Source organism: Amphibalanus amphitrite, unplaced genomic scaffold (genome assembly GCF_019059575.1).
Source record: "Amphibalanus amphitrite isolate SeventyFive unplaced genomic scaffold, NRLGWU_Aamphi_draft 001718F_arrow, whole genome shotgun sequence".
Classification (NCBI taxonomy): Eukaryota; Metazoa; Arthropoda; class Thecostraca; order Balanomorpha; family Balanidae; genus Amphibalanus; species Amphibalanus amphitrite.
In genome coordinates, this window is record NW_024883211.1 from 85,794 (window position 1) to 109,955 (window position 24,162).

The following is a 24,162-nucleotide window of genomic DNA, read 5'->3' on the forward strand; positions in this document are numbered from 1 at the left end:
TTTTCAACACTTTCATATCAATATGGTGTCAGTGTGGCATGTAACCTAGCTAGGTTCATTATGTTCAGGGTTCAATTCAGAAGAGCTCCGCATAACTCACATAAGAGACAGAGGGGGCTTTACATGGGGTAGATGGCCTGATGACTTAGCTGGAATATGGCCAAAATTAAATTGACAACTTTTAGGTGAAAGGTGGTGATTTGGGTTAAGGGCGAGTCAACTACTGGGTTATTTTGCACCCATTAAATGAAACTTCTGCTCCAATTCTACCCATTGAACCTCAATATCATGATCCACCTGTCCATCACTAGGTATCCTTCCTTATTACATAGAAACTTTGAATGGCATGGCAATTTATAATTTTAAATGACAATATTTTTGTTTCTTCTGTAGGTAGGTAGGTAGGTAGGTACACCACACTGCTATGGACACTTTTCCAAGTTGGTGGGGCAAAAAACCTAATGTATATCTTGGTTTGAGTCGTTTGATTGAGTTGATTGATTCCTTTCATTGTCGCATTTGAGTCGATTGAATCAATTCCCGAAAACTGCTCTGACTTGATTGATTTGATTGGTTTCCCAAATTTGTCGTGATTGAATTGATTGCTATTGATTGAGTCGTATACAACCCTGTCCCTAACAGCTTCCCCAAACCCTGCTTCGATGACGGTAAGGTTAGAAAACGACACACACAGCAGCCGAGTGAAGTGCCCGAGCAGCGGGATACATTGCAGCGATCAAACCCTGTGTAATGTGTACCTATTATTACCGTCACATGTGCAGAGTCAGACACCGAAAATGCTACGCATGACTGCACTGCGTTACAGGTTAGCGTTCAAGTCGCCGACTGTCAGACTGTCTGGCAAAGCTTATGACATGGTTGGCCGCCGATCGATTATTCGCAATATGTTTGAAACGATACGACACGACCGGGGCACGGATCACGGTGACAGCGAGCCCGACAGGCCAGAGACCGACGCCAAGGTCAGCAAAAGTAATTTGAAACTAAACCAATACATACCGACGAACCAGCTGCTCAATACTTTCTGATAATTTAGAGTCTGACGTCAGCCGTATCCATCTTCGAGCGCGGAGCCACAGTCTTTTTTCGCATTGATTGTCATGACAAGAAATACATATGCAACTCGTTCTCGAACATAAGTAGGATTTAACAATTTCAGCATTGTGGGTGTACGTCGTCTAGGCTGCAGGTCATAGGCGCACAGTTTCAGATCTAAATCATAACAAACATTACAGGACAAAACCCATCCACGCTAGGACCATTCCTCTATCCTCCACCTCTCCCACCGAGTACCGGCCGGTCCCGACCGCCCTGCAATCCGGCGGCTCTAATTTCACAACACGCCGTCGAGCGGCGGCGGCTGTTGTGGTGCTGCGGGGGCGGAGCGGAGGGCTGGTCGGCACCGGCGCGGCGGCAGGTCCTCGTCGGCCTGCACAGTTGGCAGTAGGAGCGGCGGACCGCAGCCGGCGACAGGGAGCTGCTCGGAGCCGAGACCGCACACAGGTAGGTGCCGGCTAGGGGTAACGACCACAGGGACGGGGTGGTGGGTACGACGGAGGCAAGAGAAGGTCGTTAGGGAAGGGTGCAATGACAACCGTTCAAAAGCCTACGACTTTGTAAAACAATGTTAGATAAATGCAGTTCAGGAAACAATAACAGATATCCCAGGCCCCATCGAGTGAAATCGAAAGTCGTTTATCAACTAGCGCGGTCGCAACGCCCAATGTAATGCGCGTCGTTCCCGTCTCGCTAGTCTGTTGTTCCCGCACTGTCTGTCGGCGACCTTCAGCTGTGTGTAGCGCGCACCTGTGGGTAGCACGGACCGGCCCGGCGTGGCCCGGTCCGGTCGGTCCGCCGGGTATACCGGCACCCGGTGCTAGCCCGGCACACAGCGTCAACCGCCAGAGACGCTCCACAGCTGCCGGAAAACGCACTGCACGGCCTTGGTCTCAATTATCACTGGAGTCAGCCGCAAGTGTTTCCCGGGGCGGTTAATAGAGCCAGAGGGGTAAATTACCTCAACTGCTGGCATCCCAACCTAACCGCCAGCTTCTGTCAATCCAAACACCCCATATACCCCGCCCTCTCATCCCTGTTATACCTGCTACAGTCTTCAAACACAAAATCCTAACAACATGTTCTTCTCTAAGATAAATATGAATGAGAAGCCCCACCCCACTGGTCCGACCAAGCCGTTGCAATATGGCCGCCCGGCGAGCCCCTCAACCAGGGTATATAATATAGCCCTCAACCCCCATCCAGTCTCGGTGGCCGGCGGCCGTTCAGCGATGGTGCGTGACATAGTGGACTGCACCGCCACGGAAAGGCTAGAGCCCGGGCGAATTGAACGCAGCAGTGACAGGGTAGCGGCGGACGAAAGACGTGCAATGAGCCGAGCATGTCAGCAATCGTGACAATACTACCATAAACGCTACCTTCGATGGTCATAGTTCTGAACCGGCCATGGCTGCGTCACAATTTTGCGACGCCAGGGACTACTGCGTTTTAGTCCCACGACTGCCACACAGAGCGTCCCGGCGAAACCTGCCGCCCAGCGCACGGCACCGGCGGTCCCTGCACCAAGGTCGTGCTGTGCAAGATTACTTTACTACTCTCGGTGCTGTGTGCCGCGTTAGCACTGCGGCCACGTCAGAGGGGTGCGTGGTCCTGTGGCGCATCTTATGTATATTTTCATTTATATTTTACAGAAACATAATTATTGTTTAAGTTTCGCGAATTATCGATATATTATTTTATCTTGTTTAAAGGGAGATTATGACCTTTTTCCACAAAATCTGAGTTAGGACCATTTTCTGACAAAACACAACAAGTTATAATGTAAATTAAAACCATTTTGCTCAATTCGGTACCTTGCCGCAAATATCTCAACTTGAAGTCACGTTAGCGGGGAGCGCTGAAAATGACCGTTGAATAAGTACTTACATCACTTTTTGGTACTTGCATGTAATTTTGTAAAATGAGCGTATTCATTACATTTGATCTTCATCACATCTAGTTAGTTAATGGTCGTCTATAGTGCCTTCAAAAGATATTCATGGTTTGGGGGTGGTTTATGTCTAAATTTTTAATTTACGCAACTATTTTTCCTGTTCATCATCTGTCGCCATATGCTGCTATTTTAGTAGCAACGACTCAATTTTGAATCGGTCCCGCCGACTGCACAATAAAAGAAGATAGATACAACACTTTTGCGGCATCACTGAAAAACTTATGCAGTATTGTTATCAAAATTCTCATAACACCGTTCGACAAACCTGAAGTCTTTTTGAAATAAATATGCTTGTATTTTTCGCTTCAGGCTCTGAGGCCAAAATAATGAATTTCGTAGTCGCAATCGCAGGATTTGGCTGCGTTTCTGGCGCATGCCGTTCATTTGTGGCGCAAAATAATGTAAACAGTGTCATTTCTCTAAGCTCTATGTACCCCCGAATTAGAATCTAATTAATTCTAAACCGAATTAACTCTAATTCAAATTAGAATCCTTACAACCAAGCAACGACAAGGCGATAACATAAACAAAAACCCAAGCGTCGCTGTTTGAAACAGAAGCGCCATATACTGCGACTTTTTATAGAGAAGGACAACGCATTTCGGTGGGTGTTACAAGTACTGCAAGTACTGCTTCTTTTTTGCAAAAATAAAAACCTTTTTCACATACGAAAATGTGCTAGGAAATTTTCATATTTTATAGAAACTACAGTAGAAATAGTATAGATGTCGAGTAATTTTTATTTAAGAAAAAAGAAAGCTCATTATCTCCCTTTAATTATTATTGATTAATTGCGCTTTGTATGATTCACTTTTATTTTCCCGCCTGCAACCTTGGCAACCACGCGCATTACTTTTTATGTCACGAATTTTATTTGCCTTGAAAATTGAGGTTGCTTTTGTTGTGAATGTTTTTGAGTTGTCTGTCTATAATAGTATGTCCAAGAACTTGCGTTGATCATAACTTACAATATAATTTCTCATCATCAATAATTACTTTTATCGACCCTTGCCCATAGAGATCTTATATACATAGAGATGACACGCCTATGTTAAAGCACTTGATTTCGTGGCGATTCAGTGGGTCTTTTTAAGCAAGGTTTTCTGGGGTGCCATGGCCCGTGACTTGCATTTTGTAAGGATTCGGTCAAGGAGATTGTGTTCACATCCGCTTATTTTTAAGTACAGTTTTTCTTTTTTGTCTAGCTGTGACGCTTTCGAGCGTTATTATTGAAATGAAATTAGGCATGTTTTAACCTTATGCTCGTATCAGGTACTGCATTTATCATTAAACCTCGCCGTCCGACGGGGGGGGGGGGGGGGTGCCGCCTCCCTATAGGGTTTTTCACGATAGCTCCGAACAGGCAGGCGATAGAGAGCTGAAACTTGGCATACCTGACCTTTGATCCAAGCCGCATCTTGTGCCACCAACCGCATTTTCAGGTTAGGTCAGGTCACTGACCTGTGACGTCATAAGTGAACCTCTGCACAGTCCTCAGATGTCGCAACTTCGCAACGCCGTCAGTGCCAGAGGAACTTTCACAGGGAGATGAAACTTACAGGATGTAGTATCATCCAGAGGTCTCACAACTTGTACATGTATCTCGGATTTTCCCTAAAAATCACATGAGGTCAGGTCGGCCACGTGACCTCACCATTAGGTATAAGTCAATGGGGAAAAATGAAAACTGCTATGTTAGCGCCGAGAACTATCTCAAACCAGTGGCGGCGGATTCGATTTTGGCGTGGGGGGGCAAGATCCCAGTCGAGATGATGTCATAGGCGGATCCAGAAAGGCGTTTTCGACGCTGTATAGGGGACATACCCCCCAAAAAAGTGTCTAAAATCCAAAAACTACTCGGATTTCGATTCCTTACGGATCTACTGCTGAACAGTATATAAAAAAAAATCCAGATAAAAGTGTTATTATTAGGAAACATAAGGCACGTTTTGTCTATTTCGGGCGATGTAGGGTCCAGGGGAGGGAGAGTAAATATTTGCTTTAAATGCCCGCTCCCTGGATCCGCCAGTGGACGATGTAACGCTTTTCGTATTGCTGTATTAGAAAAAAAAGCTCCAATGGGAAAAGTTGTGCCATAACCCGATCGCATATTAGATGTTGAAGAACGGTTCCAAACCTTTTGAAGTAGGCAAGCGCTATTCTTCAATGAGGTAACTCGTTACCATTTCCTCTGTTCATTTTACGTTCGATTTCTGTTTAACCTTCCTTTAAAAAGTATTTCTGAGACAGATATCAACTGAAACTAGCTCACAGCGGGAGGAGACCGCTCAAACATTCAGACAGTCGGTCGCATCTAAACCTGTTGGGACAGCGATCCGCCAGAAATCCTCCACAAGGCAGTAGTTTGCCAACTAAGGTCACCGAGACGGGCTGTCTCGATGTGTTTATACAGTTAGCCTACAGCGAGGGCCCAGACGCTCGTCAAGCTGGGAACGGAGGGCTGAGGTGAGGGAGCGCGGCAGTGGGCTGGGGTGAAGGAACGGTGGACTGGAACGAGAATCCAGAAGCTCTGGGTAGGGCGTTTCTTTATTAGGGCTTTAGGGTGCGCTGACTGCGGTAAGGTCCAAAGTATCACATCAAATTTTGCCACGACATCTACCGGTTCAGGCACTCGAGAATCAGCGGCCAGTGATATCTGCAAAGACGAAGCATTTCCAACCCAGTTTCAGCCTGGTGTCAGGGCGCCTCAGGTGGCTTTAATTACAGTTGCACATACCAAACGACCTCAGTGCAGCCAGTCTGTGGCCGAAACCATTCGGAACAGACTTCAATTCAACAAAAAGTGAGACAAGGTTAGTGCTATCGTTAAGTGCCATTATAGACTTGGGCCCCGTTGGCTTGACCCACTGGAAGGTGGTAGTTATCGGACGCTGCGGGGCATACTCATTTTTCCAAAATGCCTCAGATTTTGCTTTCGTGTTCATAGGCGGCGGAACGGGGAGGGCACCGGGGCACCGTGCCCCCCTTTGATTTTGGCATTTTAACGTTAGCCCTATATGGGCGTTGCATGGAAAGAATGGGACCAAAAGTCGGCAGTGCCCGCCCCCTTAATTGAAGGTGTTCCGCCGCTACATACTGTTCGTGTTTGATGCTCTTTATTCTATAGTCAGCCTTTAGACAGAGGGGGGCCCACTAATGATCAGTGTCCTAACCCTCAAAAGTTTCCAACATTAGTTTTTACTTTTTTAATAGTAAAAACTGAAATAAAGCAGATACTGAACTGTGAACATCCAGTTTTTACACTGGCCCCACAAAGGCCTCCGAATGCCCAAAGCAGGTCTCTGATGACTGGCCTTTGGGTGTCATGCCATACCGTGCATTGGTCAATGTCGTCAATGTGTACGACCTCGAGTCGGCGTTTACCATTTTATGCGCTGGAAACTGTTGCGCTCGAAAAAATCAGGGGAGTTGCTTATTATGAGCGCTCATCAGTCCTAACTACCCGCAAGCGAATGACTAGCCCTTCCGTCTCCGCTCGCTTGCGATTTGGCATTTATGTAGGTACAAAATAGAGGCAAATGGCCACTGAAGGTATGAGCTGCGTCTCTTGCACACATCTATAAATCGAATCTGAAAAGACAAAAAAAAAAGATATAAAGCGGAAATGGTTAGCATTTACACATATTCAAAAGGCACCGTTGGACAAACTGTAATAGCGCATAGCTGCAATATCAGGTTATCGAAATTTTCCTCATGTTTAGGGCACAAATTATGGAGGGGCAAGAATATACGTTTGCCCCTCCTCTAAAAGTTTCTTAGGGAACGATGCTTCCTCTGCCACCCCGTATCCGTCGCCCCTGTAAGCGATCACTGAAGGCCTGGGTTGCCGCTGCGTCACGTTGACGCTTATAATGCCTCCAAAACTAGGTTGAAGAGAGGAAAACTTCAATTGAACGTGAACGCTTGCCATTTATGAAAGGCAATGTATGATAAAGTATATGGGCATCTGGTTACATCTTCAGATGATCGAACAGAATAATCAGGTATATGGTTTCTTGTCTAAGCTTTGTCACAAATTATGGGGGGGGGGGCAAAAAGATACTTTTGCCCCCCCACGAGTTTGCCAGGGGGGCAGCTGCCCCCCTGCCCCCCGAATCCGCCGCCCCTGTCTCAAACTGTCTCCAGCACATGGAATCGTGATTTCTTGCACGTCTTGCAAGGTCCGATGCTTCACTTTTGCATTGTTGACATTGCTTGGCGTCATTTATGGTCACTTGGGTCATTGATTAAAGAAAGCGCGGTTTTGAGGCTCATGATTACATACCGGGTGGCCCAGAAAAAATGTTCCCAACTTCAAATCAATATTTCTCAAAAAGTGATAAAGATGCAACATTGAAACTTCGAATAGTCAATGCGGCACACATTTTTAGTAAATGGTGTGATTTTCATGGTGTTCGGTAAATAACTTTTTAACCGGTTCGTGTTTCAAGCATGCCATGTAAAAATTACTTTTTTGCTCCGATGTTTACTAAAAAATGTAGGTGAACAGGTCACTTTCACCCCGCGGCACCGCGGCCTAGAGCCATGACTTCTACTGGCAGCTAGTCTCATTGATGGTTCGGGTCTCAGGATGACACATTCCCTCAGGCAACCATGATGGCTTTGTGCCAGCGGCATCGGAAGAAGTTTCCAGTTTTCTAACAATCTTGTGGCTCAAATGCTTTCCTGGCTTACATTCCTGGGAAAAGGTAGCTTTTCAACCAGTTTTTTTTTTTTTTTGTCATCTGCTGGCAATGTTGTTTTTCATAAGCTATAAATCATAATTCTGTGGTCTTCTGGCACGGGAACGAGTCTGCTTTAGTTTGTTTTCCTTATTCGGTCGATTTACTGTTTGATCTACTGAAAGGAGGGTTTTCAGCAGTAATCCATGCACCGTGCCACTCCTGCTTGAAACATGACTTGGTGTTGAAACGAATGGCATCCATGAGCACCATTTTGGCTCAGTATTTGAATATTTGGCACATAAGTGAGACAAAAAATATTTAAAATAAGAACATACGTGTTGGTTTCATTCACGTGCTCTATTTTTTATTCTTTTTTATAACATGGGACGTCTAACCCAATCATCCTTATCGTTTGACATCGGCAAAAAAAGCAAAAACGTCTTGCTTAATTCAACTCAAGATTGCCAGCTTGAAAATGATGGTATAGTGTTGTAATTTGGCATACCAATGCGCATAGAAATGACGCAAATTTGATGAGAATTTTGGCTCGTTATTTGAACTCGAATTTGATATATAGGCCTCCAAAGTTCGGAACGTTTTTTCTGGGCCACCCGGTATATAACTGCAATGAAAACCGTAAGACGGTTTGACAAAAGTCAGTTTGTCAGTTTGGCCAACATGTCTTATTTTGTTGGCCCTATTTTGAATATAATTATTAGCATGAGGCTTACGGTTTTCATTGCAGTTATATAATTGGGTCATTAGAGTTTTTCATCAATAACTCCCCATCAAATTGAGTTAGCGAGTCGGGAAAGCCACCAATAAACTCAGGAAGACCTGCCGATTCGAGTAATATGTAACATGAACTCTTTCAACCAGCTTCGTGATCTGGGGGAGCTGACCTGCCCTTGACCCGAGGTCAACACCTCAAGTTGACCTCACCCGAACAAAAAGTATACCATTCGACGCGCCTGAGCAAGGCGAACACGATGATGCCAAAATCGTGGCTCTCCGACCGTTTTTTTTTTTTTTGCGAAGTTATGAAAACTTGAACCCTGGCCGTTGGTCACTTGAACTGACCTCATGAGACCTTAAAATCGGGTACCAGTCCCTGCGTCTTGTAACGGCGCACACGCTTGTTTTTTCCGCGACGCTCTAGCTTCATCAGGGGCGAAACGGCGAGGGAAATCGTACCAACCCCCCCCCCCCCCCCCCCGGCCGGCGCGTATGTAGAAAACCAATATACATATGTAGGTCCGGCGAGGGTTAATGTATCATTGAATGGGAACATGCAACATATGTATATTTGAGCTTGCACCGTACTCAGAAAGGTTCAGAACAGCCGTTTTCACGACGGTTGACCGAAAGCGCCAAACTTGACCAAATCTCAAGGAACCTACCCTGAAATTTCCACGAACCTGACCCAAATGACCTTAGACCTGTAACCTTTTTTGGGGGGACCATGTCAGGGGGGCCATAAAACATGCATCGCACAACCCTAGTAAATAGTAAAGTTGGTTCATGTGCTGACCCTTGGTGACCTGACCTGTGACCTGACATGATATTATCAGTGACCTCTAATAGCAACATATATACTAGGCAACGTACGCCCTATTTTTAACGTACGCGAAACATTTTATCTTTGACCTGACCTGTGACGTCATCGGTGACCCCGAGGTCAATAAAATTGGAGTTCCGTCGACAAATTTGACAGGGCTATCGAACATCGTTTGAATGTTACGGATCCGTCCAGTAGTTTCGGAGATACGGGAGGGGGGCAAATTTGCTACAAATTTCATTGCTTACCTCAGGAATCGGCGCAATCGGCCTAGCCGTTCTCGAGATCTGGAAGCGGCACCCTGCACGTGCACACGTGCAAAATGGGTCACAACTGACTTTTGCACGGCACCCTACTAACTGGTCCCTAACCATGTACCAAATTTCAGCACAATCGGTTCAGCCGTTCTCGAGATCTGGAATTGACCCCTGCACGTGCGCACGTGCAGCAGCATCCCAACTGTGGCACATGGATATGCATTACCTAGTGGGTGCCTACCTACATACCAACTTTCAGCGCAATCGGCCAAGTAGTTACCAAGATATTGCAACAATTGCAAAACTGACACCTCTTCGTTTTGCACGTGTCACGTGCATAAGCGGTCACCCACATGCATCGAGAATAGTCCAATACTTGGTAGAAGGAATGAAGCTACCCTAGAAAAATCATCGAATGTAAATCGGTCAAGTGGTTGCTGAGATATAAGCCTCGCAAAAGCGTAACCACGGCCGGCCGGCCGCTCATACTCAGAAATTTCCGTTAATCTACGAAAGACTACGCTTGCTTCGCTCGCTACGTAATAATTTCTTCAGACTAACAATGCCTCAGCCATATTGGCACGCTACTGACTGAAAATAAGTTGCTTAAAAAGACCCACTGAATCGCCACGATTTTAAGTGCATGTCATCTCTATGTATATAAGATCTCTATGCCCTTGCCTGCCACAATTGGTGACGGGGAGTATTGTGGCGCATCTTATGTATATTTTTATTTATATTTTACAGAAACATAATTATTGTTTAAGTTTCGCGAATTATCGATATATTATTCTATCTTGTTTAATTATTATTGATTAATTGCGCTTTGTATGATTCACTTTTATTTTCCCGCCTGTAACCTTGGCAACCACGCGCATTACTTTTGTCACGAATTTTATTTGCCTTGAAAATTGAGGTTGCTTTTGTTGTGAATGTTTTTGAGTTGTCTATAATAGTATGTCCAAGAACTTGCGTTGATCATAACTTACAATATAATTTCTCACCATCAATAATTACTTTTATCGACCCTTGCCTGCCACAGTCCCACCATCAAAGGTCACAGCCAATGGACGATTGAGTTTAGAGTGACGTTATGCAGGGCAAGTGTTGCGACGCGACGCAGTGGAATGGACGTCGCATAAAAATGTCACTGAGTGACAGCCCGGCAGCACGCAAGCCGTCAGTGACAGCAGCACTCGGCAGAGTTATGTGTCATAAACCGCCTCCGCGTGCAAAATCCCACAGTTTTCTACGCCCGGGTTACTCGTATATTGGTTAAAGGTAGTGTGCCACCTTTGAAAGATTTCCCATTTTATTTTTCCTAGGATAAGAAGCTTCTGTTTTTACCTAATATCGCAAAAAAAAATCAAAAATGGGCCTGGAATAGTGCCTTTTTCGCCTAAAAGTTTTTCGGTTTTTAGATATGTATAACAACTGTAGTGGGCTCACCTGCAAACAGGCGTCGGGCAACAATCGCGAATGCGGCGCACTTGTGACAATAAGCAAAGGTCATTATAGTGTTACGACCATACGACGTACGGGAATGAGTTATCAGCTGTCTAATTTCGTAGACAACACAATGTCGAGCCTTAAACTGTAAGCCCGTATTGGTATTGTTTCTTTTATTTGGCTGTCGAACATTATTTATGGTTTGAAATATGATTTTATGTAAAATAATTGATATGAAAAAGCCGTCTTATAAGTTATGACCCCATTTCACCACACGCAAGTGGCAGAAATGACAATGATCAGCTGACGCATTTTTCTTGGCCGAAGTCAGAGCGCGCGGCCCGACGCACCACGCGTATTTGGAAATTCCGACCTCGACGAGCATCAGAAGCCACCTAACAGGCGTGTTCGAAACCGCAGGAGATGATGATGAACGGGTTTATCGAAACTTGATTGGATGAGCATATCGGTAATAGCGATTTCAGTGTGTGCATTTATTGTTCATAGTGGTGTGAAATGTGGTTGGGGTACGACCGACAACCCGTCGGGGCGAATTTCGCACTGGGGTACTCAGAATTTAAGACGTTTCCATGAGTTTTGAAGGTATGGATAAGTTCTAAAAATCCGGTTCTCCTTATCTGGGCCATTAACTCCATACGGTCCAAGAAAGCTGGCACACTACCTTTAAATCGGCGAAGCGATCTCCCATTGCACGATGACTCACGGCAGCGGGTGTTGGGAATTCAACGGGGGTGCTGACGAAGGCCACAGCGCAGCACTGCCTGCCTGTCTGTGTCCGGTCCGTGGTTAGAGCCACGGTCACGAGCGGCGACGGCCATCACGAGATTCTGAATCACGACTGGACTGGTGGGGCCGAGGGACGGGAGCACGCCGGACCAGAGCCGGCAGTAGAGTAGCATAATCGACGGTGGTTGAATTTCTAGAAATTAACTGCCAAATTAAAAATGACATGTAAGGAGCTCAGCCCACCGACCAGTAACCACTAACCAGTGTCCAGTGACCTTTCTGTCGGTCCGTTTCAGGTCAGAAGAGGTCAGAATGGTGCCCGCAGGAGAGAACAAATGCTCCAACTGCCCGGTGAGTTCATTGTCACTCACTACCTCACTCTATTTCCTCCGCCTCCCCCCCCCCCCCACACACACACACCTAAACGCAGTGACAGGAGTGTTACACTGGTGGCAGTTCTTTCCATTGAGAAGAAGTTTACCGTCGTTTGACTTTTCAACGAAACGGACTACAAAACTCTCGCTCACCACGGAGCGGTTCCTAAAGCATCATGTCATAGGCAGTTCAAACGTAGCAGGTGCATGGTCGGACCGATACTTCGACAATAGATGATGCTAGCAACATTAGTGTTGCTAGGACACGGAACAGGTCGTCACGTCGTAATTCATAGCTGTATGCTGCATAACCGATACATAGTCCAAAACCTGAATCGAATGTTGCCAGCCTCACGTCAGAAAAGAAACGTCTATTGAGCCGCACGTAAAGGGAAATGAATGAGCCGACCCGTGCAGAGGAAACGATATGCTGTCGGGTTTTGAGCTGCACCGTGAATGGTGAGCGTTAAACCTGGGGTAGTGCCGGACCATTACCACGCTCACTCAATGGAGCCGTTAGATTTTCATGGCCGTGGTTTGAATGAGTTGAGGGCGTTGTGAAATAGCAACTGAGTGGGAGGCCTGCATCGAGAGAATACACTGTAAACACACCAGTCATTGCCGGTGGCTTTCAGCAGCGCAAGACCAGCTTGGTCCCTATTCAATACCCGGTAGGTACTATGTTCCAAGTACAACCGGTTGGGATAATTTAGTGGTAGCAACACGGCTTTGCACTTGACTCTGCACTGTGCACAGCACTGTTAGATCAACTGGCTCCCTGAATCCACGACAGAGTCACCGGCCTCGTAACTAATATAGCAGCAGAAGGATGAACCTTCAGTTGCAAAGAAGCGCCGGCTCTGCGTGGTCCCACCGCGCCAGGGTCTGTTGTCTCCGTCCATTCACCAATTAGAGACCCTGACCTCCAGTGCAGCGGTGAATCCATTCAAAACATTCGCCCCTCTCACCCTGGCCGACCGTGACCTGCCTCCTCTGCTCTACCCCACCTCCTGACCTCTCTCCTCGGACTCCGCCGCCGGCACACCCCTGAGGTCTCTGAGGCGACACGACATATAGGTGTGGGAACACCACGCTCAAAGTGGGACAGCGGGACACACACGGTCACGGCCACGGGGCTGGTAGTGCGGCAACGCGGAGCACGCCAGTGCGGACTGCAGCGGACGGCTGGCGAGGTTAACATTAGCTCTTGGTAGCCGCTTGCCACAGTCAGTGGTCAGTAGTCATTCAGCGACTTTACATGCTCAATGAATCCAGAATGAACGTGTTCAGTTTCCAAGACGTGTTCATGGCTCAGCACCCACGCATGCGCGCACGGAACTCAGTGCATGAGGGATGCCCAACGAACATTGCACGCTGGATTTAACGTTCACCTCGCACGCGTTCTGAGTTGTAACCTAGCCTAGCGTGCCGGGCATAAGGAAAACGACACCGCGCTGGTGGCTTGTGGTTGGTGGGGTGACGCAATGCCATAAAATGAGGCGACTGCGCACACACGCCGTGGGTTTTGTAGATAGGAACGACACCGCAGCTTATGGTGCGTTGCAGCGATGGTGAACGATATCGAGTGGTGCGATCCGACGCGTCTTAGACCGCCGATTAGACGTCTTAGACGGTTCGTCGTGTAGACGGGACGGGGCGGAACGGAGAACGGCCGCAGAGCAGACGGGACAGAGCTGGGCTGTATGGGCGGGTAGAGGGGAACGGCGTAAACGTCAGGGGCGACGAGTAAGTGACTCAGTGCGAGCCAATAAAACTGATGGTTTGAAGTCGAAAAAATCGCCCGTCAAAATGAATCAATGCCGCTCTGCAAGGCCCCTGAAGGTCCTACGGTGCCTGCTGAAAGTCAGTAGAAAGGGGTGGACTGTCTGTGGCGTGTCCATTCAATTTTGACAGTTAGCTGTCCATTTTGACGCTCAGCTGCCAAACCACCCCTCACTTCCGCCGGACCTGAAAGGCAGGAAACGTGACACGAATCCAAACAGTCTTGTGTGTGTTCGTAAGCATATTCACGCCGATTTCATGTTTGCGCCACTGTGGACAGATGTATATAATAGACTTGAGATTTAAGCTGCGTACAATGTTTTGTTTAGGCAAATACACAAGCTTGCAATAAATTCGAAGATTTCTCATTAATTTGTAGACGGATCGACATGCTGATTGCTGATTGCTGAGTTTCATTGACCAAGGTCAGTTTGTTAATCAAACCACGTCGCAGTTGGCCCAGGCCAACCCGTAGCACGTCATGAATATTAATTGTATCAGCTCATGAGTATTCAAATTCCATCGTATCTTTTGCGTTGCGCGTTTCAACACCCAGTTCCTGCCGGCGCATACTGGGGTCACACCTCCCGGTAGCCCTCACGCCACACACGGGGGGAAGTGCGGCCGCACCGACCGCTGCGGGGCCGACCCGGGGCTGCAGAACCGACCGGAGCAACGCGCTGGCTCGATCCGAACCAACATCTTCGCTCAGCTGGTGATTGGACCCGTGCCAGGGGAGAATGCAGAGAGGGAGGGGAGAGGGAGGAGGGGGATGGCATCAACAGATGGCATGCCAACAGGAAGCATGGTAACCTTACTTTCCGAGCATGGCAACAACAGCTGGAATATCCTTAACGAGCTTGCAATATATATTGCAGCATGCATAAAAGGCAAAACATAACTTGAGAACTTGGTTTATTGGCCTTGGACTATGTTGCTACATATATCTGCAACTCTAGAAGCAGCACGCTGGAACAGCTAAACACCAGCTGCAGCCGCAGAGAGCATTCACCACCGAAGGTCACAGCGCCGGCCAGCCGCCACGCACAAAAACGCACGGAGCTGCACACGAGCTAGATTAATATAAACGGACAGACGTGTGTAGCCCTCACTGGTGGTCAAAGTTGCTATGGCAACCGTCCGACACACAGGCAGAACGGGTCGCAAATTCTTGGACATCGCTAATCTGACCGCAGTTCATCGAAAATCCTATTCCTTAGTAGTCAGTATAAATTTAAACACACCTACATAAAACGATTCGAGCTACGACGGGAATGCAAAAATCGCTAAGTAATAGGTATTGTATCGATGAACTTACCTATATTTAGCGGCGAATGAAATAGACACTACAGTGAAGCGGTTAACAACCAGTGTCCAGGGATGTGAAAATTTGACCTCTTTGTACCGTAACAGCTCACGGGGATCCCCATTCAACTAAGTTCGGGCCCCAATCGAAACTTTTCTGACATACCCTGGCCAACACATTGACCTCTCCAATGCATCCACTGACAGCCGTCCCCCTGTTTCAGACGGGCTACTACGGCACCAAGGAGTTCACCTTGTGCGGCATCATCCTGGCCATCGTGTTCTTCCCGTTCGGCCTCATCTGCCTCTGGTGTCTGAGGGACACAAAGTGTAGTGCATGCGGACACAAGCGGTAGGCGGCGCGCGGCGGAGATGGGGGGAGATGTGAGAGATGGGGAGGGAGGAGATGGGGAGATGGAAGAGACGAGGAAATTGGGAGATGGAGAGCTAGAGAAATGGAGAGACGGAGAGATGGTGAGGTATGAGACGGGAAATGGAAAGACGCTGGTGTGATGGTGAGATGGAAGGGGTTGAGATGGGCAAATGGAGATAAAGAGATGGATAGATTGTGAGGTGGAGAGACATCAGAACTCGGGTGGAGAAACGGTGAGATGGGGGACAGGAAGAAAGACGGTGAGAAGGTGACGGTGAGAGAAATGGAGCGATGGAGAGAAGGGGAGAAGGAGATACGGCGAGATGGAGAGATAAAGAGATGGAAAGAGTCGGAGATAGAGGAACGGAGGGACGGAGAGACGGTGAGATGGACATATGAAGGTGAGACTGAAAAGGGGAAATAAATAGAGACGGCGAGGCATTTGCCGTGAGGCGACGCGCGCGACAAGAAGCTGTCCACTGCGAATGGGAAGCTGCCGGGGGAGCGCGGGGGGGGGGGGCGCTTGTAATTTGTGTATAATTGAACATGTGTGAAATGTCGAGTGATGTGTGAGCCAAGACATCGCTGAGTGTGACCCGACAGAGCATCTGAGAGAGACAGAGCCCGTGACGGAGATGACCTGCAAAAACGTTACATATGTTGCGCTTCTCCAAAAACGAATTCCGTGTCTAAATTACCTCACGCTTGTAGCGACATATGCCGGCTAGTCAATGTGATCATAAAGGTCGTATAGGTATGGAAACTATCTTACCACGATCATTTTTTAAAGCCCTCACAAAGACCACGGCTGCCGTCAAATTCTGCGCCGCCCCCACCCCACTGGGGCCCGCGGCGGCCGCCCCAAAATCACCGCCTTCCGCGAACCCGTCCCGGCGCAGCCACAGGTCGATACTCGGCCAGTGTTTGTCGGGCGCCTTACTGTCGACTCGGAGCGCGTCGTGTTCCAGCGTGGTCAGGGTCGGCCTGCTTAAATCGATAATCGGAGACCAGTTGACGGGGGGAGTGGCAGCGTGTGCTCTGAGGAAGCAATATCGCACGACGCCGCACCAAAAGCCTCAAGGCAGACAAGCGAGTGGCCTTATTTACCGATTCGTGAAAAGTGTTCAGACTACTTTTTAAACAATATTTTTGTAGGTTGGAACAAACGAGACTGTTCCTATCAGTCACAGCTCTATTTGTTTCATACCACCGTCTGATGTTCATCAAAACCGATTCAATAAGCTGGGGTGATATTAAACCCAATGTTTTCACAGTTGGCTGTGGGATATTGAAGACCTTATTTTATATAACAACTTTGAAAAATGTTTTACCAAGCAGTCCAAGTCGCTGTTGGCCCTTACGCTTTTGTGTAATCGAGCGCACACTGAATGATGTAATCGGCTTTTGCATTGGTGTTCCCGTGAAACATCGTTGTATCGTACACGAGAGCAACGACATAACAACGTTCGTGTCGCTTTGCGTGTGTTTCGTACAATAAACATTGCTGTATAAAACCCTCGTCTCTGTTACATATTTTCACCGAGCCGCTAACAAGTGAAAACACGACCTAGGCAGCGACTAGCGTACTGAGAAGCTTACTGTTGACAGTCACCCTTTGCGAGTCACTGACCGCTGTTCAGTTTCCGCGCCCAGCGGCCACCCAGCTTCAATCGTTTGTGTCAATTTCATGCTGGCCGCTCAATTATCGTAATGGAGTAATGGAGTGCAAGTGGGAACCAAGCTAACATTTCGAGTGGCATATAACCTGTGCCCTCAGGGCGTTTTTTTTTCAGTCACCATCGGAACAGCTTTTCCGACAAACTTGTGACAGAAAAGCTTCAGGGCTCTGCAGAGCTCTCATATCGAATTCCTCTTTGGTGCTCCTACGTCAAATTCCCTACACTCCCATACTATCTCCCGACCGGAGGTAGGTACTTCCCACTCCCCTCCCACGGTTTCCTCTCCATCTCCCATGCTCTCCCGTCCCTCTTCCACGCTCTCCCCTCCTCCAGGCCTGTGTCTCGGCCACTAACCTGCTCGCCGTCCGCGCCGACGGTGCTGCCATCGTCCGGACGGAGGCCGAACTTCTGTTCCAGCTCGGTCAGGAGCTCGTTGAAGACGGGATTGCGGACCAGCTCTGCCCGACCGCGAGCAGAGCCCTTCTCCCCGCGCACAATACCTGGCGAGGGAGAGAGGGGAGGCGTTGTGAAAGAGAAGGATACGGAAAGGGAGAGAGATCGATAAAAATGACAAGCGATGACTAGCATAACAAGTAAATAAATTCAACGATCAATGGAAAATAAAGAAAAATATGAATGAATGAATAAATGAAGAGTGTAGATAATCGAATTAAGTAATGAATATATCAACGAATCGAACAATGTTAGAACGGAAAGAAGCAGCATAACAGAAACGGCATAATCCAAACGTTACAGAGCCCAGCTTCTGCCAGTGACTCAGTGTGGAAGTAACTTCCCATCTCCTTACTAACTTCGCATAAAGGTGCCCTGCCCATCTCCACTGACACTGTACGAAGGTGTGGAAGCTGCGGACGCCGTGCAGCTGCAGCAGCTCCAGCGCGTGGTACAGCGACATACACATGGCAAAGTCCGACTCGACCAAACTCTGCTGGTGGTGGGCCAGACCCGGCGGCGGGGACTGCCTGCGGGCGCAGAGGGGGCACTAGAGGTCAGCCAAAGGTCACAGGGGGCATCAGAGGTCAGCCAGAGGTCACAGGGGTACCAGAGGTCAGTGACACGTCGGGGGCCTGCACAACAGCTCAGCAAGGTCGGCCGCACAAGGAGATATACAGTAAACGCCGCCTGGAGGAAGTCTGCGTGTGACGCAACTAGCAAATAGTTACTGTATGAATGGGCTCAGAACAGTGGATGAATGAATGAATGAACGAATGAATGAATGACTGAGCGAATGCACGCTGCCATGCGCCTTTGTCTTTTGACTGACATAAGACGCCCTTACTTGAACGCATCGCGAGCCCTGAGCAGCGCGAACTTGGTGAGCGTCGTCTCGTCCCTGGTGTAGACCACCTTCAGCTGAATGAGCCGCGACACGAACGTGCGAACCACCTGAGAATAGCGCAAAAATTCGAACAGAATGTAAGCAAACATATGCTGGCTAAAATAAGAATATCGAAAACAATGTTTAAAAATTAATAAATCGTTTAAACGTCCATCGCTGAGCGGCATCTTTACGTTAAATATTGCAACTGAAAATGCAATAAAATTCAGGCTATTTGGAAGAATCAATTCCAGAGCATTTCACATATGAGAAACCACCGTATGTTTACGTACGTTTCCACCAGAGTAAGATGATATTGGGAGCTAGTAGCTACATAACCAGACCTACCTGCACGTACTTGTCCCTGACGGCCTTGAGTCCGTCTCCGAGCGGCACGACGATCTTCTCCAGCTGTCGGCCGTGGGTGTACGGGGTGACGTCGGGCGACTCCTCGGAGCGCACCTCTACCCGGGAGATCAGCAGGTTCGTCAGCACCTGCAGGGAATCGGCAGACCAGCAGGTCAGTCAGCACCTCCACCCGGGAGATCAGCAGGACTGGTTCGTCAGCACCTGCAGTCAATACAGATCAGCAGGTTCGTCAGCACCTGCGGGGAAGCGGCAGACCAGTAGGTCAGTCAGCACCTCCACCCGGGAGATCAGCAGGTTCGTCAGCACCTGCGGGGAATCAGCGCATCAGCAGGTCAGTCAGCACCTCCACCCACGAGATCAGCAGGTTCGTCAGCACCTGCGGGGAATCGGCACATCAGCAGGTCAGTCAGCACCTGCGGTAAATCAGGCTAGATGACGACTCAAGGTCAGCAAGTCCAACGCATGCAAGTTGGCAGGTTCCTAAGTTATCTGGCACATATTTCCGTGTCAAATATGTTCCTTCAGTAAGAAGTTCCACTGCACTACTACTCTAAAACACCAATACCACCAAGGATCAATTGCCTCAGCCGCGTGCCGTACCTGTATGACTGCCTTGAGGTCGCTGCCGGGGGTGGCGCTGAGTGCCAGCACGCGGAACTGACTCGTGTGACGGCTCAGTTCCCTCACCACCTGGCAGTAGGCGTGGTTACCGAGCGCCTGTGGGGACAGTTGGGGGGTCAGTGAGGGTCAGCGGAGGGGGGGGGGGGGCTTCCTAAGTTACCGCCGGCCGGTAGGCGTGGTTACCGAGTAACAGTGAACCAAAGTAGTAAGAGTTAATGGGAAAAGGATGAATGGACGTTGAGAAACGAGTCGCATCGGCGTAGTCATTGCCTGACGGGGTGAACATGCGAAACATGCCGGATGTTAACTGAAACTGACAGACATCGACAAAAGCTAAAAAAAAAAATCGCAGACAAGAGAATCGATCGTCCAATCTATAATAACTAGCTGATCGCAGTCTACCATTCCTACATTTCCCGGTAGCGGCTTGGCCTCCTCTGACCCCCGCCCCCTCCTCAATCAGCCCCCTCCCCCTCCTACTGACCTTGTGCGCCTCGTCGATGACCACACAGCGGAGCAGCTCGGCGGGACAGGAGCCCGTCGTCAGGTCGTTATTCAGCACCTGGGGCGTCAGAAAGAAGACGCGCCGGTCGAGCCAGCGGGAGCGGCGGTCCGACGGCGCCATGGAGCCTGCCGAGGGGTCAGTGAGGTCAGAGGGATCACAAGGGGTAGAGGGGTTACAAAAGGGTCAGACAGGTGGACGAACGAAGCAGAGACTGACATGAGGCACAATAGTCAGATAAAGGATGACGAGGGTCACAATCTCAGCGGTAGTATAGCCTTTCGAGTAGAACGGCCGTAAATGAGCCATACTCTACTCTTTTAGCGAATTTGCAGTAGGAAAACTAGATTTACATAATCAGTCATGACACCACATGTTCCCAGTTCCGTCCCCAACCCGATCCGTTTTTCACTGACCGGTCAGCTCAGCCGTGTCCTCCCGACTGATGCCCATAATTCGGTAGCAGGCGTCAATCTGTTGGGCGACCAGCGGCCGGGTCGGAGCCAGAAACACCACCTTGCCGCGTGGGTACCACCGGTAAAAGTTGTACATCAGTACTGCAGCGATGAACGTCTTCCCGAGACCTGAGCGGAAGGAGAGAGCGGGCCATCAGCAGATGTCGTGACACCGCCGGGATCGTCATCGGGACGCCGCGGGCATTGCAATCGTGTCTCGGAACCCGTATAATAGTCAGCTCGTATACATTATTCGATGCCCCTTGTAAAAAATGACTGAAATTTTACTCTCCATCGGTGACTCTAAATCACGAACAGTAAAGACGGCGGTCATTCCGCGGCGCCGGACTCGCCTGTCGGCAGCGAGACGAGCGTGTTCTCGAAGATGGCCGTGTGTACGATGTTGTACTGGTACTGGCGGACCGGGTAGTTGACCGGGTACACCCAGGTGGTGCCGGCTTCCACGTCAAACCCCGGCAGTACCTCCAGCGGGGTTCCAGCGGCAGCAGCCGGTGGGGGTGCAGAGTCAAGATATTCACTGGAAGAAAGACACGAGGTTGCCAACAGATAGCAAAAGACATGAACATGCTAAGGATAGCAGTTGACACTTTGCAGCTAAAGGCAAAGTATTAATGCCTACATTTAGTGGAGTTCACCATTTATCATCCCATCATGATCACAATCAGTGAAATAAGTTCACCAACTTCTAGGCAATCAACATGTACTTGTACAAGCCCCCTGAGTTTCTCATCCATGTTCGGTAGAGCAGCACAGTTAGACCATCATTCTGCATTGAGCCACTGACCTCATTGTCTGATCCAAAGCCTGTGCCAGCAGAAGGTCATCGTCGTCATCGTCAATAAGAATGACATCACTCCCCTGCTGATCTGAAGCCTGAGGGGGCAGACCTGGTGCCAGTGGTACTGCTACCGAACAGCTGGGCCCAGGTTGAGGTGGTGGAGGTGCAGAGTGACTTGGACCAGGTCCGATGGGTACGCCCCAGCGGGAAATCTCATCCTTCTTGAATCCAGCTTGGAACAGTGTGAGCTGTTTGGGCTTTTGCTGCTGTTGTTGCATTGCAGTCTTCATGATGATTATAATTTACCTGAAGTAAAAAAAAATCAAGAAAACAGCGTGAGAATTTACTGCGGTTGCTCAGTAGGTACACTTTAAGTACAATCAATGAAGGGCAATTAAATGTGTAAATTCATATTTAGGGACAGGGAAGACAGCCAAGAGCTGATTTGTGAAAAATGTGATTATTTTTCTTTCCAACCAAGTAAGAATTAGAATTGCAGCCCAAACTATCCCTCAGTGCTATGTGGTAGTAAAAAATATTCGAACAAAGGACTTCTGGCAGACTCTTTCGGAAAAATCACAAAAATAACGAAGGCGGACTCGACTTGAGACCACTGGAACCTTGAGACCACTAGAAACGGTTTATATAGCCTCTGGAACTCCCGCGCCGATTAAAATGATCGCTAATATGGCGCATCAGTTACAAATAGGTGTGCTGTTTATCTTTCTTCACGCTGAACTACGTAATAATAAATGACGTATAATAATATTGCAGTAGGTATTTTTGCATTTTAAAAGGAAGTAAAACTTAATTTTACCCCATTATTTTCTTGTTAATATAATAAATATTTTTATGTTTTCAAAAATATATTTTTTATTGATTACATTTTGAAATATCCGTCACATAAGCCCAAGGCGAAGAGCATTTTTGCATGGGAGCAAGCAGGGGACTAAAATGCCCAAAATCTCACCCTCAAATGTTATTTTGGAAATTTCTTATTTTTATTGATTTGTTTTTTATTATTCCTACTACCTAATTTTCGGTTCACTGATACTGATAAAAAGTAAGCCTAAGTGTTTCCCTATTTCAAAAGCAATTTACGACATAAGGCTTAATCGATTCACAAATTGAAATAGTCTTGTAATATACCTTGGTCTTGTAAATTGAAATGGCCCCTACTTTTGGTTTTTATTTCACTTTACATCAACATCGATAGCGCTGCTGGTGCGTTTTGATATGGAGCATACAGTCTGTCTTAAAAGTACCGCGCAAAGTGACGGTGGACCTGTCAAGCCTTACCGAGGAAGGGCCCGCTAAGTTTGAGTTACCGAAGCAATTGACATTCTCGTCCATTACCCAGGTCAATTGGTTCGGTGACTTTCAAATTAAAGCAGCCCCTTCATCGGTAAGGCTTGATGGATCCACCATTACTTTGCGCGGTACATTTAAGACAGACTGTACCCCCTGGTAATGTCTTACTTATACTTATACTTATACTTATAAATCGCGGAATTTAGAAAGGCCACTTGGCCTCTGGGATCCGGTCTTGTCGAGCTGTTTGTCTGTATTGTGTGATGTTTCAGTCGTATGGGTGAGTCATGTGCATGAAGCGTGCCCAGTGACTGTCGAGCCTGGCCTTGAATGAGTCGACTGAAGGCGCATCAACAACAGTCGATGGCAGCGAATTCCAGTCGTTCACGACTCTCACACTGAACGCGTTTCGTCTGACTCTGGAGTTGGTCCTGGACTTGGAAAGCTTCCATGTGTGTCCACGGGTCCGGGACGTCGCTGCTCGCGTAAAGAACTTGGACGCGTCAACGTCAACTCCCCCGTGGAGCACTTGGTAGACCGTTATCATATCGCCGCGGCGACGACGGTAGTAGAGAGACGGCAGGTTAAGTGTCTGGAGCCTCGCCTCGTAGGGGAGTTCGCGGATGCTGGCGACGAGCTTTGTGGCTCTCCTTTGGACCCTTTCAATCCGCTTCTGGTCCGCTCTGTTGAATGGCCCCCAGACCGCGTTGGCATACTCCAGATGGGGGCGGACCATTGTCCGGAAGAGCAGTGGCAACGTGGTTTCGTCGATGACGCAGAAGGATCGCCGAATGACTGCTAGGATGTGGGAAGCCTTGGAGATGGAGGCCGCCGCTTGCTCTCGGAATTTCAGCTGGTGGTCCATCTGCACCCCCAGATCCTTCTCCACCAAAACTTGTACGAGCTCGGTGCCTCCCATGTGATACCCCTGCCTGTCGTCTTGGCGACCCAAGTGCAGGGAAACGCATTTAGCGCGATTGAAGGGAAGTTGCCAACGATCCGACCACTCAATGAGTGCATCCAGGTCTCTCTGGAGTGTTTGGGCGTCTGAAACCTGGCTGACACTTCTGTACATCTTCGCGTCGTCGGCAAACATCTTGATGGTCGACGACACGTGGTCAGGTAAGTCATTTATGTACACCAGGAACAAGAGGGGCCCCAACACGGTTCCCTGAGGCACTCCACTGGTGACAGATACCCACTCTGATTTCGTACCATTGACGGTTACGCGCTGCTGCCGATCAATCAGAAAGGCCCTCAGCCATTCCAGGAGTTGGCCCTTGATGCCGTACGAGTGTAGCTTGAGCAGTAGTCGCTGGTGGGGCACCGAGTTAAAAGCCTTGCTAAAATCGAGGTACAGGGCGTCGACAGGTTTACCTTCGTCGAGATCGCGAGTCCAATCGTCCAGGGTCTCAAGAAGTTGAGTGACACAGGACTTCTTCCGTCTAAACCCATGCTGCTTACTGCTTAGCTGCTCAGTAGAGGTCAGATACTCCATCATCTGGTCACGAATCAATGATTCGAAA

The 24,162-nt window shown here is 48.4% G+C and overlaps 1 protein-coding gene and 1 long non-coding RNA gene across 2 annotated transcripts in view; one reads left to right on the forward strand and one right to left on the reverse strand.

Annotated features, from left to right (window-relative positions):
- Positions 1 to 21,640, reverse strand: part of LOC122374817 (Fanconi anemia group M protein-like) — a 36,077-nt gene extending 14,437 nt beyond the window's left edge. Inside the window, exons 1-9 of the mRNA XM_043353807.1 lie at positions 21,332 to 21,640; positions 20,880 to 21,064; positions 20,488 to 20,655; positions 20,054 to 20,199; positions 19,549 to 19,665; positions 18,928 to 19,074; positions 18,541 to 18,647; positions 18,087 to 18,223; positions 17,595 to 17,740 (exon numbers count right to left, since the gene is read on the reverse strand). Of these exons, the coding sequence (XP_043209742.1) occupies positions 17,595 to 17,740; positions 18,087 to 18,223; positions 18,541 to 18,647; positions 18,928 to 19,074; positions 19,549 to 19,665; positions 20,054 to 20,199; positions 20,488 to 20,655; positions 20,880 to 21,064; positions 21,332 to 21,615 (1,437 nt within the window). The 5' untranslated portion in view covers positions 21,616 to 21,640. The remainder of the gene's footprint in view (positions 1 to 17,594; positions 17,741 to 18,086; positions 18,224 to 18,540; positions 18,648 to 18,927; positions 19,075 to 19,548; positions 19,666 to 20,053; positions 20,200 to 20,487; positions 20,656 to 20,879; positions 21,065 to 21,331) is intronic.
- On the forward strand, positions 1,357 to 17,075 carry LOC122374818. Its single transcript, XR_006255290.1, has 3 exons — positions 1,357 to 1,524; positions 12,024 to 12,078; positions 15,413 to 17,075. It is a non-coding gene; the product is annotated as an uncharacterized LOC122374818 (long non-coding RNA).
- Positions 21,641 to 24,162: the final 2,522 nt, after the last annotated feature.